Source organism: Canis lupus, chromosome 31 (assembly GCF_048164855.1).
Source record: "Canis lupus baileyi chromosome 31, mCanLup2.hap1, whole genome shotgun sequence".
Classification (NCBI taxonomy): Eukaryota; Metazoa; Chordata; class Mammalia; order Carnivora; family Canidae; genus Canis; species Canis lupus.
Genome location: NC_132868.1, coordinates 23,412,118 through 23,430,877, shown reverse-complemented (window position 1 = coordinate 23,430,877; position 18,760 = coordinate 23,412,118). Strand labels below are relative to the sequence as shown.

At 35.5% G+C, this 18,760-nt stretch overlaps 1 protein-coding gene across 8 annotated transcripts in view; it reads right to left on the bottom strand.

Annotated features, from left to right (window-relative positions):
- Window positions 1–18,760, bottom strand: part of TP63 (tumor protein p63) — a 219,129-nt gene that overhangs the window by 130,895 nt on the left and 69,474 nt on the right. For 5 of the 8 annotated variants that reach the window (XM_072807823.1, XM_072807822.1, XM_072807824.1 and 2 more), the window contains 2 exons: window positions 10,291–10,419; window positions 8,921–9,053 (listed from right to left, as the gene is read on the bottom strand). In XM_072807823.1, coding sequence (XP_072663924.1) covers window positions 8,921–9,053; window positions 10,291–10,419 — 262 coding nt within the window. The other 3 variants (XM_072807826.1, XM_072807827.1, XM_072807825.1) reach the window with 3 other exon arrangements.

Genomic DNA, 18,760 nt, shown 5'->3' with positions numbered 1-18,760 from the left:
TGCAGTCATCAAAGTAAAAACAAAAACAAAAAACAACCTCTAATCGAGTCTCCCTACACTAAACCATAGTATTTTTCTAGAAGACCCGGCAAGGAGAAAGTAGAGATGGGAAAGAAGTAGGACATTCAGAAAGGAACAAGGGAATGTGTAGGAGAAGCAAAAAGAGAGTGGTAGTAGCAATGTGAGGGTCGCCCTGGAAGCCTGAAGGAGATCAAGTAGGAAGAGAGAAGAAGGAAAACAGAGATACTTTCCTTCAAGTGACCTCTTGATATTGGTGTCAGATTTACAGTTGGCAGACATTATGCATCTCAGATGCCTGGGATACCAAGACATACAGAAAGCAATTGCTGTTTATATGACATATCAAGGATTCTTCTACCTTTTGAGTCAGGAGGAGGCACATAGGGAGGGAAATTTAGGATTTTTGAGTGACCCATTCAGCAATGTTGTTAACTAGTCCCTTGTAGCCTCACTACAGAGACTTACTGAAGAATACTTTGTTCACAGTGTATGTTCTTCAGATAGATAGATGATGATGATAGATAGATAGATAGATAGATAGATAGATAGATAGATAGATAGATGATAGAAAGAAAGAAATCTGTCAAATGAGGACAAACAATTGGCATATCAAAAACAACTTTGACACAATTCTGCAATTTAAAAATCATCTAGAGATGAGGTTCAAATTGAGTTACAGTGAGTCAGTGTGTGTATGTCTGTGTACACGCATATGTGTGTATAGTCAGGGAGAGAGAAAAGGTTGAGGGAGGTATGGAGGGAATGTTTATAAACTATAAACATTCAATAAAAATTCAGCAAATTAGAGTTCTGACATGATTTATGGTCCTGCTTAGAACATATAAGTACCTATTGTTCTCTGAAAAAAATCATTCTGATAAAACTGTTCATGGAATTTCCTATTCTTTCTGATTTATATTTAGTGAGAATTGTAACTTTAGTATGAACAAAGAACAACATCAATGATAAATAGCCTCCTGTTCAATAAAATAGACTTACTCTCTTGAGTTCATTAAAAATACATTTGACAGGGATGCCTGGGTGGCTCAGTTGTTGAGTCTCTGCCTTTGACTCAGGGTGTGATCCCGGGATCCATGATCGAGTCCCACATCAGGCTCCTTGCGGGTAGCCTGCTGCTCCCTCTGCCTGTGTCTCTGCCTCTCTCTCTGTGCCTCTCATGAATAAATAAATAAAATCTTTAAAAAATACACTTGATAGTTAAAATAAAAAATTATAGCATTGTCTGATGAAGTGTTCAATGTACATAGATATATGACAAATACAACATCATGCGGGAGGGTTATGAAACCAATATTGTGGCAAATTTTCTACATTCCATTTGAAGTGGTAAAATATTGATTCTTAATAGACTATGAGAAATTATGGGCGTGACAACCCCTAAAGAATCAATTAAAATTATGCAAAGAAATATAGCCAAAACCAAGATAGAATAATTAAAAGGAAATACTAAAAATAGGCCAACTGATCTAAATAGTGTCAGAGAAAAGGAAACAAAAGAGCAATGGAGAGAAACACACACACACACTGTATGTGTGTGTATGTATATATATATATATATGATGTAAGTACACCAATTAATAGAGATGGCCAGAATGGGTAAAAAGTGACCAACTATATGTTGTCAAGAAGCAACTCACTTCAAATATAATGATAAATATGGGTCAAAAGTAAAAGGATGAAGAAAACATTTACCATGCAAACATTACTCAAAAGTTAAATTGGCTACATTAATATAAAAACAAAGGAGATTTTAGAAAAAAGTATGTTACCAGGAATAAAGAGAAATATATAATGACAAAAAGATCAATTCACCGGGAAGATGTAACAAACTCAAAAATAATGCACCTAAAAATAGAGCTTCAATATACATGAAGCAAAACCAGACAGATGTGAAAGAAGAAAGAGATAAATCCATAATTGGAGTTGAAGAATTCAATATCCTTCTCTCAGTAATCAATAGAACCAGTAGCCTGAAAATAAGCAAGGATGGAGAAAAACTTCATAATACCATAAACCAACAGGCCCTAATTGACATTTCCAGAGCACTCTGCCCAAGAAAAGAATTCAGTCTTTTCAAGTGCCCGCAGAACATTTGCCAAGATAAACCATAAACTGATATATGGAATGAACTTAACAAATTTCAAAATTTTGAAATCATATAAAGTAGGTTTTCTGATCATCATGGAATTAAACTAGAAGTCTGAAATGGATACATAACAGAAAATACCCAAATTCTTGGAAATTAAACATGCTTATAAATACACACAGGTCAAAGGGAAAGTCTCAAGGGATATCAGAAAATATTTTAAACTGAACAATATAAAAATACAACATATCAACATTTAGGAGATGCCACTAATATAGTGTTTCATGGGAAATTTATAAACATAAATACTAACATTAGAAGACAGGAAATATCTCAACTCAATAATGAGAACTTTCAGTTTAAGAAACCTGAAAAAGAAGAGCAAAATAAACCCAAAGAAGCAGAAGAAAATAAGACTAGAAATAATAAAGCTGAAAATGGAAAGATAGTAGAGAAAAACAGTGAAACCAAAGAAACTGAGCTGGCTTTTTGGAAGATCAATACAATTAATAACCCTCAGTGAGACTGTTAGAGAAAAAGAGAGGGGACACACGTTACCAATATCAGAAATGAAACAGGAAGATATTACAGTTCCCACAAACATTAAAAGTAGTAAGGGAATACTCCCAACAATTCTTCATACAAAATTTCAAAATGTTGATGCAATCAACCAATTCCTTATAAACCACTGTTTTTTAAAGATTTATTTTTTTTTACTTTAGAGAGACAGAGAAAGAGAGAGCACACATGGGTGGGAGAGGCAGAGGGAGGAGAGAGAAATTCAAGGAAAGTCCATGCTGAGCGCAGAGACCTACATGGAGTTCGATCTCTCAACCATAAGATCATGGCCATGAGATTACAACCCAAGCTGAAATCAAGAGTCTCCTGCTTCACCAACTGCACCACCCAGGTGCCCCTACAAACCACTATTTATGAAAACTTACCCAAGACAAAATAAATCATCTCAATAGTTCTGTAACAATTACCAGAACTGAACTTATAATTAAAGAGCTTTCCAAAAAGAAATATTCAGGCCCAGATGATTTCATTAGCAAATTCTTCTAAACATTTCATAAGAAATAATATCAATTCTACATAATCTTTCCCAGAACATAAAGATACCCCACACAAAGCACAAACACAGAAATCACACTGGGGTTCATGAACAATAAAACTGGCAAGATGAAAATGACCATGCATCATAATTGCTAATACCATCTCTCAATGGTGAGCTTAACCCTCATTTGCTTTAAACTCTAGTTTCTTTCCTATCTGCATCTAAAACTTTCAAGCCTAAAAAATTCTATCTGGTCTTACCATTTCATAGATATTTTAAACAATGCTGCAATGAAGCCTTCATTTCTGCGTATATGTGTGTGTTTGTACATATGTCCATATGTACCCATGTATGTTTGTGTGTAGACTTATTTACATATTTTAAATTGTTGTGCAAAAAAAAATTCCTACAAGTGGCACTTATGGATGAAGGGTAATTACCTTTAAAATTAAATAAATTAGAATGGGCAAAATTGTCCTCCAAATATATCAATTTATATTCCTGCTCAAAGTGAAAAGATTGTTTCTCAACAATATCATCAGCACTGGATATCGTCAATCATTTAAATCTTTGCTGACCAGGTAGATGATAATCTATGATACCATCTATGAATTGTTGGAATTCACAATTTTTTTTTATTAGAGAGGTTGAACTATTTTATCTGCTAAATATTTGTGAATTACTTAGACTCTTTGCCAGAAAGCAGGGACTTCATCTTTCTCTTATTAATTTTTAAACATTTAGTTTATTAGGGCCATTAAACCTTTGACATGTGCTATCGATTTTTCAAATTTTTATTTTGTTCTTTTTTTCTTTAGAAATTTCTCCTTAGCCAAACGCTTATGTCTTGTATTTTAAAATGTCTGAGCATTATATTATAGTTTTTAATACATTATTTTCATAAAAGTTACTGAAACTTGGACCTCTTTTCCATTCTGTTTTGATCAATTTGACTCATATTTCAAGGCCTATATAAAAATAACCTTCTCTGTACATATTGCTAGTCTTTCTCAGGCACAATAAATCATTCCTTTTGCGTGTGTCTTTAAAAAAATGCATACATATGTGTAATTTTGTACACATTTGCTCATTTGATATATTATGGTATTCTCAAAGCTAGAGACCATGATTTTTTCATCTGTATCACAAAGAACATAGCTTACAGTAAAGTACTAAGGAAATGCTTGTGGCTAGATCTAGTATATATACTTGAAATCTTATAGAAATCTCGGATCAGTTAAAATGTAGGGCAAAATGCTTGGTGCTGTGGCCTAAGCCTTTCCAAAACACAAACACAATTTCCGCTCTTTTGAGATACAGAGCTGAAGAACTGATGACTCTTCATGTATATATGGGATGCTACAATAAGAATTTACAAAAATGGATGGTTTTAGGTAATTGCCACTCAAATCACTAGGGAAAAACCCAATTCAACTAAATAGGGCTTCCTTTCAAGCACAAAGGACCAATAAATGCAAAAATAAAAGTTACATAGTTTCCATCAGTCATTCCAGGAAAACATGTAAATGTTGATGTCACTATCTCCCTCTTGAAGACATGGCAGGCATGTTTAGACAGTTTGTAAATAAGGCAAGGGTGAGATACAAAGGAATATATTAGAATCTAAAGCCAACAGGATCTTGGAAACATAGGCTAAATTATGAAAAATTTTTGAGAAATCTCATTCAACCTTCATTTGCTATTCAATGTAGTTCATTGTGTAGGGATATTAAAATCATTCTAATTCAAATTCCTTTTTTTTTAATAATCAGAGCAAAACATCATGATTCCATTTCATGACTAATTATTAAGGTGAAAGTTGTATTAAATCTCAATGAAAATGGGATGCCATTCTCAATTTCAAGATTTCTGTCCTTAATAATCTGACATGCTGTTTCATGTTGTGTCCACAGATTCATATTTCTTGCATAGTAAGGTGAGGATACACTTAGCGAAAATCCCGTATTTTAAAAATACCATATGCAAAGAGAAAGTAATTTATGTGCAGAGTTTTAGAACTATTTAGCTATTAACCTATATACATAAGGAAAGTGAAAATATGCTACCAAGTAGCAGCAGTTGTCTGTTTGAAGAACCAGGATTCTTTTAGAATACTTTACAAACCAGAACACTAGTTACAGGATCTTGACCACATCTACCATTTTGCCATTCCCGTTGCTGAGCACTGTCATTGTTACATATTCCCATCTATGTATCCTCCACGTGTGGACATAGATAAGGGTGTTGGAATGGTCTTAAGACAAGGGAAAACAAAGGATTCATACAAAACTATAACTTATTAGCAATATTTCACTTCTTTGGAGATTAAAAACAGAACAGCAATTGAGAAGCAAGCTTATGTAATCAAGTTTCTTCTCCCTTAACTTGTATATTTCTTTCCTAAGTTCCTAAATGAATTATCACTGGAAAAATCATATTTTCATTTTGTTTTCCAGCTTTTCCTGAATTATTTCAATCCCTTATTCCTTGCAATGTTCCTAGGTCTTATTTCCTGATTTTGTGTTACCCTCAGTTTAATCTGGTAAACAATTTCAAGCTTGAAGGTGCCAACAAGTAATGGGACAACTGTTTTATTATCCATCATTACTGATGGCGACCTGTGCCTCTTCAGAGAAGGAAAAGTGTGGAGACTCTACCATAGGACCATCTCATGGGGAGAAGTGGTTTCTCCACACAGTCATCCTAATGCTCATGGAAGAGACAGATACATAAATAGAAATAGAGTTCAAATTCCTCTTAAATATAGTACTGTGTAGTAAAAATGAGAAAAGAAAAGATTAAGTCCGATAGCATGGATAGGACACTGACACTGCTGTGGAATGTACACGTCATCCTAGGAAAGTTATTGAACTATTTTTTTCTTTGATTTATTAATTTATAAAATTCACAAAGTGATTGGAAATATTAAATGAAATATCAAATATGTTAATTATCAAACATTGATGCTTAAGAAAATGCAGTTTCAAAAATTTATAATTATAACAGGAAAATCTGGATCAATTTCAAATTGAACACTCTAAGTTTCAATCAGGTCAGTCATCCTAGCAACATTATTAAACATCTATTTCAAAGAACCAATATCAAGTACATATATATAAATAATTGACAGGAAAAAATTGTTGAGTACAAATGGATAATTCTCTTAAATATCAGTATTTCTTAAATAACAATAGCCTCTAACCCATACAGCAGTGCATTCTCAGCTAGACTCTTATCCATGAGGACAATCTCATCAATGTATTGTCTTGGCTTTCTCCCCTTCTTATTCTTCCTTTTTCCCTAACATCATTGTATAGCTTCCATGACTCTTACTCAGATACTCCACTAGGATTTCTCCAAAGCTAAAAAATGGACTAAAAACACCCAAATGGACTTTAAATAACTGAAGTTTAAAAATAAAATAAAATAAAATAAAATAAATAAATAAATAAATAAATAAATAAATAAATAAATAACTGAACTTTTGCTCAGATAGCAAATCTGGGTATTTTCTAACAGAATTGAGAAAACAGTGAAAGTAAAGAATAAATTACCTAAAATCATAACATTTTCTACATTGACAGACCATAGTCACAAGGGAAGGAATCCAAGAGGTGGATGGGACAGGAAGCTTTGCTGTTGTGAATGTTCAAGGAGAGAAGAGTGCTCTGACTGGAGATATTCTAGAACCATGCTACCCAATATTCTACCAACTAGCCACATGTGGTCATTTAACTTTGAATTGACTAAAGTTAAAATTAAGTTTCTCAGTTGCTCTTGCCACACTTCAAATGCCCATAGGAAAAATGTGGCTAGTTGCTACTGCATTAAACAGTACAGAATTTAGAACATTTCCATCATTGAAAGAAAGTTCTTTTGGACAGGACTGCTTTAAAGAGAGCTTTTTGACTTTTTTAGATAACTTCCAAGTCTCATTTCATATGACTGCACAATTTCCTGAGGGTCTATTGTATGACACTGTGGTAACAAATACTAAGCACAATAAGATACGACCCCGTCCCCTCAAGAGACAGAGAAATAAACAATGATAATATTATGATAACATAATAAGTAATAGGACTAAAAAGATACCCTAGATTGCTTCAGAGGATGGTACCTAACTCAAACTGGTGGTGAATAGTGATATGGAAATTTTCCCAGAGAAGACAGGGTAAACTGGTTGTTGAGAGATAGATAGGAATTGGCTAGAGGGGGAGAACAAAACCAAAAACAAACAAAAAACTAAGATGTTCCTAAGGAGAAAATTTCTAATAATATAAAAGGTAAAACAGGGCATGGCACATTAAGAAACCATATGCTTCAGTGTGTGAAAGTATGTGAAATTATAGTAGAAACTGTAAATAAAAAGGCTTGATTCTCCATTGTAAGCTTTATATAAATTAATTTGCTTTTATGAAGTCAGGAATTAGAACAGAAAATCCCTGGAGAGAATATAAAAAGATAGGTTTGCCTAGGCTTGTGCTACCTATCCAAAGGTGATATTATTAAGTGAGTTGGAAATATCCTAATTTCAAAGTCACTGTCGAATCAGAATTTACCACTACTTATGTTTAATTGTAATACATTATAAGGCCTTAAGTGACCTGCCCTGCTCCTTGGATTTATCCATCCATTTCCTTTCACTAGCTCAAAGATCATTGAGAACTGTATTGGTATTAGAATGGAAGGGGCCACTGAAGAATATTTTTTTAACAATTTAGTGACAAAACATAAGTACATTTGCAAAGTTGCAACTTTATATTTTTGGATATTTCCTCTTCCCTGTCCTGACACACTTTATCTCAATATTAAAAAAAAATAGTACAATCCAGATTAGAAAAATATATAGATGGTGAAAATTCCAGTAAAATCTTCTATCAGACAAGAAAGGCAAGGTCTTTTTAAAGCGATGTTCAAAATCATGTCCACATGTGATCTATGAAATCACCTTTTTTTCCTAGCTCTTTCTTCCCTCTATTTTTCTAGAAGGATTTGTTTGAATTGTGTGTGTGCGTATGTGTGTGTATATATATTTTTTTTTACAGAAAAAGCAGCAGGATTTGTATGGTGAATGAATAATAATTTCTAAAGAATAATAAAAGACAAGACAAAAAAAAAGCCCACCAGTACTACGTATTCTATAAATACAGAAAATTTCATCTAGACATTTCAGAAAAGTGTTTTATTATTACTAGCCCATTACACTCCTGGTCTCCTTTATAATGAGAAACTGAAGCCTGAAGTCATGAGTGACTCAGTGGCAAAGCTCCACCCCCCAAAAATACTATTTTATGCATTACTTACCTTCTTTCCTCTAACTCTGTTACCAGGTACTTAAATCTGTGTGTTCACATTGAATTTACTTCTTCCTCCTTTATTTAAGAAGGATAGTTCCATGGGAGAAGGGTCTGCCGTAGTATAGAATTTGGATAAAATTCAGACCTAGACTCTGGTTCTGACTCTCTCTACCTCCTGTAAAACCGTGGACTGGTATCATCCACTCCAAGTTGGAATAGAAACAAGGAACGATTTAGATAAAGAATGTAAGGGATTATTCCCAACCCACCTTCCTCACACCAGTGGAAACATATATAGTAAAGAAGAGTTGAAGAAGACACAAAATCCACAAACACCTAATTTTCTCTCTGCTGACCACATTGACTCTCTGCCCAATGGTCTTATCCATTCAAGATGGACACGGCCCACAGATGAAAGGAAAAGCTCCTGCCACTCACCCACATGGGGTCACTGAGGTCCGAGTCTTGCATCCGGATACAGTCCATGCTAATCTCAATCTTGTTTCTTGCACCATTTTCTGATGGCTCATCCGCAAAGTTCAAGTCAATAGGCTGAACTGAACATATGGGCCTACCATCAAGGACAAACAAAGGTATGTTAGGCAGGGAATGGGACTAAAACACAAGTACCCAGTTGATAACAATGAGCTATATGTTTCAAAGTTGCCAAAGCTCATTGATTGGACTCAGAAACTCTAGGTTTGGACTGTAGCTCAACCACATGCCAAATGTATCCTCTCAGACAGTTCAAATCTATGTCCTATTGGTACCATGGGAATCGGTGATCCCTGCCCTTGTCAGAAAATTGCTGGGTGGAACATGGGAGAGAAAGGACATATCAGGAATTGAGTATTTTTATACTCAATTTATAAGTATTATTTTATAACCTATCCTTTAGTGTGCCAAGTACTCTTCTTTTATCTTTCCCTGAATTTATTCACTTACCCAAGTTCAATATTAATAATAGAGACAATAATCATTTTCCGAGTAAGGCGTAAATGACCAACCAAATTTAGTATTTTACCTTCTCGGGGGTATTTGTATTGTAATAGCAGATGAGAGTCTTTAAGCCAAAGGAAGAGATTTTGGGTATCAAGGGAGTCATTAGGGAAGTTATTTGGAGTTAGGAAGGAAAGCTACCTCCCTTTTTTTAAAAAAAAAAAATTTATCTATTTATTCATGAGAGACAGATTGAGAGAAAGAGAGAGAGGCAGAGACACAGGCAGAGGGAGAAGCAGGCTCCATGCAGGGAGCCCGATGTGGGACTCAGTCCCGGGACTCCAGGATCACTCCCTGAACTAAAGGAAGGCACTAAACCACTGAGCCCCAGGGATCCCCATCTACTTCCTTTTTAAAATTTCAATTCAATTAATTAACATATATTGTATTATTAGTTTCAGAGGTATTGTTCAATGATTCATCAGTTGCAAACAACACCCCAGTGTTCATTATATCACATGCCCTCCTTAATGCCCATCACCCAGTTACCCCATCCTCCCACCCAGCTCCCCTCCAGCAACCCTCAGTTTGTTTCCTATGATTATGGTCTCTTATGGTTTAAGGAGAGCCCTTCTGATGCTCCAAAATTATACCACCTTGGAATACTGGTTTTTTGGTGATATAAACTTAGTAAATCTCTGCTGAATTTTGAACACAGAAATACTATTAGAGGAAATAAATTTTTCCAACAATATTGACTGATTTTTATTGATTCTAGAAACATGCCCTAGTAAGCAATATTTTTACAAACCCCATTTTCCTATTTGTAATAAATCAAGTACAACATTTTTTGCTTATTTGATACTTACTGTTCCAGAAAATCCCAGATATGCTGGAAGACCTCTGGACTAAGGAATTCATTTGTCTGTGTGCTCTGGGACATAGTGGATCGGTAATAACTTTCTTTCCAAGAGAAATGAGCTGGGGTTTCTACGAACCTTAAGAGAATAAAAATGAAACTAGAATTATAGTTCCCATATTTACAATATTGAATATTTAAACCAAAGCATATTCAATCAAGAAAAACTCAGGTGAATTTTCAGAACCATCCAGGCATACATAGCAAAGTTTGTAAGTTGCGTGATTGGTGTTCCTTTGGGTAGTGTCATGGATCCCATTTTGCCATAAAGTCAGATAATCACACCCTCGAACAAATTCTTTTGTATCTAATAATGTTGTTAAACTCCACGCTTCCACTACCCAGCATCTATGTTCTGAAGATTTCAAAAAGAAAACAAACATTCCTTTCATTAAGTCTGACAGCCAGGGTGACCTATTATTAAACCTGTTGTATAAATGTCTCTACTGATTATCTGTCCATTCTGCCTCTAGCAGGTTAAAAGGAGAGTCAGAAAACAGTAAGAAGTTTACCTTTCATAACTACCATCTTAGCATTGTGCCCAGGGACAATAAACTCAAACCTCTGAACCTAGATTTTTTTTTTTTTTTTTTGAATCACCGGTTAGCTTACTTTGATGTGTGTGTGGGTGGTTTTTAATTGGAGTGTAAAATTCTGTGTTCAACTAAAGGATAAGTAAACATCTCAATAAGATGCAAATGAATACTATTTCTGTTTGCCCCATTTTGTTGCTGGGTCCCCAAGTTTGCCTTTACTTAAAAAAAATAACCTTGATCCCTGTATACATGAAGGAAAATACCTTTCTCAGGTGAAGCTGTCTCCAAGTCTGCATATTATCTACACAGATCATCTCAGTCTATGATTCATTGTGATTGTCAGTAGACTAATTTTACCCCAGGATGAAATTAACTAAGCTCTTAATCATTACTGTTAATATCATAAAGTGTTAATAAATAGTGTACTAAGATAGTCAATCACCTTAAATTTGCAAATGAATACTCTGGTCTGGTTACATAATAGAAGATAATAGCATTGGATTTATTGTTGGTAATTTCCAAACTATATGAAGAAGTACATTCATTTACTCAAGTTTAACACATTGACAGTATCTATTATTTACTAGCAAAAATAAAGGCCACTGAAAATAAAAAGCAAGTAAAACTATCTCACTCTCTAGAAGGTCACTGTATTGAAGGTAAGACAAGAAACCAAACCTCTAATAAATACAGTAAGAGTATGTATAACACTATGAAACTACAAAGATAAAGTATATCATCTCATCTGAGGGATCAAAGAAAGAGCCTTAAACAGTGCAAAGAAATTAGCTATGCCAGGTAAGGATAATGATATGAGTGAGTAGTCTATGGCAACAACATAAACAAAATACTAAAATGGAAAATACTTCGGTTGTATGTGAGAAAATTGCAAACAATTCTATGTTAGCATAGTGTAAGATCTGGGGCAGAGAATGCTAGAAAATAGAGCCAGAGAGAGAAGAAGAAAATTGTATGCTATGTTCATAGAAGCTTAAATATTTCGATACTTCTAGTTTTTGCAAAAGATTTTTAAATGAACTTTTTGAGATCAGTATAGATTTGCATGCAGTTGTAATGAATTATACACAGAGTTCATACACCCTTTATGCAACTTCCCCAATGGTAAGGAACAACTTACAAAACCCTTAAAATATTAGAACTAGGATATTGATACCACTACAATCCATTTATCTTATTCAGAAATTCTCAGTTTTACTTGTACTTATTTGCACACATGCATATATTGTGTATTTAGTTCTACACAAATTTTTGATCACACGTGGAGGTTGGCATATCCACCTCTGCAGTGTTAAAGGATTTGAAGCATGAGACTTACAGAATACATTTTATATTAATAAATCTGGAAGCTGTGTGGAGGAAAGATTTATAAGTATATCAGTTTATAGGCAAAGTGGTCATACCAGTCCAGGGAAGACAATCAAATGCTAGCAGAATTAGGGACAGAGAAAACCGGGACAAAGTCAATTATCAGCAAAAAGGTTAAGTCAGACACTTTATGTTATGTTCACATTTTCTCTCTAGTTTCTCTCCAACTCCTAAAAGACCTTCCCTGTATTTCTGATGTCACCACTAACCAGCTGCAAAGGACAAGCCTCCCAGCTCCATGAACTTCAGCTTCCTTGATTGTGACATAGGGACAGTCATCTCTGCTCTGTTGCCTCACAGATGCCTACGCAGTCCTCAGTGATTTCCTCCCCACAAAGCGTTTCCTTGTCCCTTACTTGAAATGTAGTTGTCTTTCTCCAAACTTTGTTGGCCTTTTGTTACATCTCATCAATGCTAACTCATCCTATTTCGTTTGTTCGACAATTAACCAAGTGTAGAGGATTTTAAGTAACTTGAAGGCAAAGCCCATATCTCCTGGCATTTCTTAGTTTTATACTTCCTTGACGGTAGAGTGGAAGGAACATGGGTTTTGAAGTGTGACAGACTTGGGTTCACATTTTAGGTCTACTACTCACACATCGTAAAGTTACTTCACCTCTGCACCGTATTTTCTTCAACTATGCTTGCTTCACAGGGTGGTTGAAAGGCCCTCTCGAAATAATGTGCTACACGCTTTCTATACAGTGCCTGGTAGTTAATACATTGGTTGGATTAGATCAAATACATAATTTGTATCCAGGACATACTTGCTGAATTGAATTAATTAAATAGTATATTTGAAAGGCCTGTTAAAGCTGTAAAAGTATCACACAAAAGTAATTCTATTAAACCTGAATTAACCCTCCTTTCTCTCCATTTCAAATTTTTCTTTCTCTTTCTGTGTCCTTGGGCCAAAACAATGCTCCCATTACCTTTCATCTTCCCCTAGCTGACCTTTATCTCAGGCTTGCTACACTGAACTAGGCGACAGCTCCTCCCCACCCTTACCCCTACTGTACCTCAGTCCAGGATCTCAAGCTTTAAGGGGACTTTATTCCAAAAGATGGGAGTGGGGTTTGGAATAGATCAGTGATTTTCAAATTGGTTTCATGGTACTTTAGGGTTTCTGGTACCTCAGTGTATTTACCAGATATAAAGAAATGGCCCTACTGGTAGGACTCCAGACACTCCTTAACACCAGGAAGTTTGGCTTCTGCCTGTCTTAAGTATATTAGTGTTCTGAGCAAGATTTCATTTGAAAAACAGGTTCTGTTAAAAAGTTAAAAATCAGGAGTCTAGGTGAGAGAATCCTCAAGGTCTTTCCTGAGCAAACCCAGAATTGATTCTTAGTCTCTGAATAAAGTTGTAAAACATTATTGAGAGAAAGGAAGGAAGGAGATCAGCTAGTGCCATAGGGCAGGAAGAGTGAAGTAAATCCTACCTATCTTCAGAGGCTTTGCCTTTGGGTGAATCTGAGTATCAATTTACTCATGGAACAATCACTCTGTTCAAATGGTTTTGTCAAACCAGTCACACCCAAAAGTAGGAAGTCTCAAGTCGTATTTTTTTTCTTTTCAGCTTGTTTTTTGTGGATTAACTCTCCTATACTCTCTGCATTAACTCAGCAAAATGTACCCCGCCCCCAAAACCCTACTCTGTAGAAATGACCTAAAAACCCCAAGAGGTATCTGCTAACAGTCTCATTTCCTCTTGCTATTCCTGTTCTGCCCAAGAAGTCACCACTCAAATCTCACACATTTTCTTTCGGCACTCCTGAAAAATCTCCAAATCTAGTATTTCAGAGTCCAAACAACTTTAGTTTTATAGATGGATTTTAGAATTAATAGACCTCTGAGATCATTCAGCCTACTTTTTTCTTATTTAATAGATGGAAAAGCTAAAAATTAAAAAAGAACCAGTTCACCCTAGCTATATTGTATTCAGCATCGGTCTTTTTTTTTTTTTCTTCCCAGCATCAGTCTTTAACCACAGCCCAGGAAGAATAAATTGATGCATGAGACACTAACCACCATCATGAATTACCCAACCCTTGACCTCTTATAACAGTTCCCATCCTTATCATTTTCTGGGTATTTAAAGCCTCCTTACTCCCCTTTAGAACCAAACTTAATACTATGAGAGTAGAAGTATATTTGATTAAACATCTTCTAATCCACTTAACAAAATAAAACAAGATTTAGTAGTGATGCAGACCAGAAGCTCACTGGCTGCTCCTAGGCTTCCTGACTCAAAGGCTCCTTTGACAGGATATCATTCCTCTGGTAGAGAGAGAATGTGGCACAAGGAATTCCAGGAAAACATACCTGGAGTTCTCCCTTCTAATTGTGCCCACACTTGGAAAGATGGCATCACACGCGAATCTAAACCTTTGTGAACCACATAGAATGTCAAGGTTGGTTGTGCCCTTAAAGACTGCCTAGCTGGGGCACCTGGGTGGTTCAGTGGTTCGGCATCTGCCTTTGGCTCAGGTCGTGATCCCAGTCATGATCCCAGGATCCTGGGATTGAGTCCCACATCAGGCTTCCTGGGGGAAAGCCTGCTTTTCTCTCTGCCTGTGTCTCTGCCTCCCTCTCTGTGTCTCTCAAGAATAAATAAATAAAATCTTAAAAATAAAAGACCATCTAGTCTTGCTACCTTATTTCACAAGGGAACTGAGGCTGAGACCTGAAGAATTTAGCCTAGATCCATTGATGTGCTAGGATATTGGCTAATGAAAGCAGAATGTTCAATATTCTAGAATTTTCCAAGCCAGTTGTTAAACACAGCCATTATTATAAATTTAAAAATATTAAACTTAAAATTAAATTATGTTAAAAGCAAATACCCAAAACTGATTACTTTCTAATTGTTGTACTATTATCTGTGTTCTTGAAAGCCATTGAAAAAAACGCAGTGAAATTGCTCAGATTTAAAAAAAAAAAAAAAAACCCTCTGTGAATTTATTGCTACCCTCATCTAATAATGTATTTTAGTCAAAGGTTTATGTGCAAAGGGCTCGACAATAAATATATTGAGTATTATGTGAAAGACGATGTGAGGGATTTAGTATTAAGTGAGACATGCATGTTGCTCCTTTGAAAGTTTTTGTACTTCCATCCCAGAAATAGAACACCTTCAATGTCTAATTTTTACCTTCTGCCATAACCTTCTGTGCTCCTAATTTCCCACTGGACTGTGACCTTCTAAAGGGCAGAAAAGCCAGCATGGGCCATTCATTTGGGTTTGTGTTCTATTTGCCTGGTGATTGGCAGGAAAGGATTGCCATTGATTATGATAGGATTTTACTTCACTGGACCTGCTTTTCCAGTTTTCCACATGACAATTTTAGGCTCAGAGAGGATAAGGAAATTGTTCAAGGTCACTCAGCTAGTTAATAAGAGAGCTGGGCTTGTTATTTATTTATTTATTTATTATTTATTTATTTATGATAGAGCAAGGCTTTAAATTTAAGATTGTATGAGCTCATGATTTATTAAACTATATATATTATACATATGTGGTTCTTATTTTCATTCGCTATAGAATTTGACCAATATGAAGGTTTTTTTCATAGGAGGATATTTGTGAAAGAACAAAATTTCCTACTAATTCTATCTCATCACAAGAATTATCCTTTTTCCTTCAGATGAGCAGGAAATGAAGTACTGATCAATGCATGGTATTAACAGAATATCTGTCCTTTCTGCAAATTCTCAATATTCATGGGAGCTGACTCTCAAATGTAGTGTAAGTAAGGGCGGCTGAGGTCCCTATTGTTTTCCAAGGAGACTTGAGCACTCAAATACTATGGGAGTGAAAAAAAAAAAAAATACTATGGGAGTGTCCCCACTTCTCAGATAAAAGTGGTTTAAAACTCTGAACCTGACTTCTTCTGTATATCCATCTATCCATCTGTCTAATCTATCAATCCATCAAATTTTTACTTAAGCTTTTACTACCAACCTCTCTAAATCTTCCCCAGAACGAGTCTTCCAGTTAGCTTCAGGAGCATTCAAATCACATAATTCCATTTTTATTTTTAGTTTGGAAACGCTCCTATCTTTTCAGTTTACTCTGCTATTATGACAACCGTTATGATTATTAATTGTTATACTTAGTTCTAGGCATGCCAAAGAGCACCTTGATTCCCTTTAATAAATTGTCTCATCATCTCATGCAACAATGCCCAAGAGCCTTGGAGGAGTAAATTTATTCATATGCTTGAGATATGTCCACCTCCAGAAAGCTTCTTACACAATCTAAATCAAGTCTATTAACATCTTGTCTTCATTAAATAGAATTCTTTCCTTTTTAACTTCATGTTGAAAAATGACCACTCTGTTCCTTATCTCCATATTCACCCCATCATCACACCCATATGACACCTTCAGTCCTGGCAAAGAAAAACTTACATGGATAAAATGCATTTAGTGTCATAATCAACTTGAACAACAAAGTGTCATAACCAATAAAATAATATATTTTATTACTGAACTAATAAACTAAATTCTTAAGAAAAATCTCTTGTATTTTCCTTTCTGCCATGATTAGTTCACTTCTCTTTCATATTCAGAAGACTTTTCTCCTCCCACTATCACCTGTCTGAAGATCGGATTGCCCACAGCTTGCTTCTGCCATAATACTTTATTGTATATAACAAAATCCCAATTCTCCCATCAAAGTCTATATATCTAGTGTCAACTCATAAGTTGTTAACGCTGAGGGAGTGATCTTTTCTTCTCTCAAGTACCAAATCCTCTAAATCCATATTTTTTGTTTCACTCTCCATCCTAACCAATTACTGCCTTAAAGGTAACGATTTCTCTGATTATAGCCCCCATCTCTCACACCTCCAGCCCACTGAAGCTCCCCACGCCCCTCATTTCATTTGTCAGCAGTCTCTCCTAACTGATGTGTGATCATCAATCTTCCCCAAACAGCATTTTTATCCGGCTACTCCTTTCTGACTCAGAATTCACAATCACTCATCTTTGTGCCCTGGACAAAATGTAATCAGACTTCATCCCTCATCCTTTTTATTCCTTTGGGCAGATGCTCTTTTCCAAATTATTCAGCCAGATATATCCTACAGGTTGTTTCTTTTCAGCCAGGAGTCTTTTCAAATTATGACCTCTTGTACTCCACCATCTTCTCCTACGTCATAATCTTTACTTTTGCTATCATTCAATACAAAGCTCAGCTCCCCTAGAAAGGGTACTGCAATGTACTAGATGTTTCTGTCCTCTCCAGACTTCATAGTTTGAAATTTAATCCCCAACCTGATAGTATTTGGAGATGGGGTCTTTGGGAGATGATTAGGTCATCATGGTAAAACCCCCATAAATGATTCATGCCCCTATAAAAGGGAACCCAAAGAGCTCTCTCCCCCTTCTACCAAGTGAGGTTACAGAGAATGAAGACTGCCATCTATGAACTAGGAAGCAGAACCTCACAAGAAACAACTCTGCCAGCAACTTGATCTTGGATTTCCTAGCCTTCAGAATTATGAAAAATAAATTTCTGTTGTCTATAAGCCACCAATCTATGGTATTTCATTGTAGCAGCCTGAATAGACTAAGACATCTATATTATTATTATTATTATTATTATTTTTATTGTTTGAGTTTACTTCCTCAGTTCAGCATGTCTTAAGCATTCTTGTTCTTCGTTAGTTCTATTGTAATCTATATATATATATATTGAAATGATGTTTCCATTTTGTTTACACAGGCCCTCTAACAAATGAAGAATTGGGAGTCAAAAGTCATATTACCATTTTCCTAGTTTTTTTTATAGCACAGAGTTACAGAACAACAACAACAACAAAACCTGAAAAGGGCTTTATTTCTCATCCTCTATACTTTCTTTCTACATATAAGTACTCCCAGGGATTTTATTCACAGTCCCACGGAAAGCCCGCAGGGTTCTAATACTAAACCCAGGGCATCCTGGATTCCTCTGCAAATGCTCTGAAGAAAGTAGACAATTAAAACTTTTTGTGGGACACCTGGGTGGCTCATTCAGTTAAGCGTCTGACTCTTGATTTTGGTTTGGGTCATGATCTCAGGATCATGAGATCAAGCCCATGCACAGAGCTGCTTGGGATTCTCTCTTATTCTCTCTCTCTGCCCTTCCCCATGCTCTCTCTCTCCAAATAAACAAAATTAAAATTTTTTTTTTTTTGTAAACTGAGCAGTCTTTCTAAATCCATGAACATACAAAAAAAGTTAACATCCAACATCACTTTCTATAAATCGATTGATCAGTTAATACAGTCTGATCCATTTCAGTTTAGAATTTGGCATTTGGTAGAAGATAATGACAGGGGAGACTTGAGTCCATCTTACTTTTATGCCATTTTTACCATTACACCATGCAAATATAGATACATACGAGCTTACACACAAGGAACTTATCCATGAACTGCTCCCAAGTTACAATATAGAGACATTTGAATAGCTGTAATCACCATGGCATCAGGGTTTGGATATGTTAGGG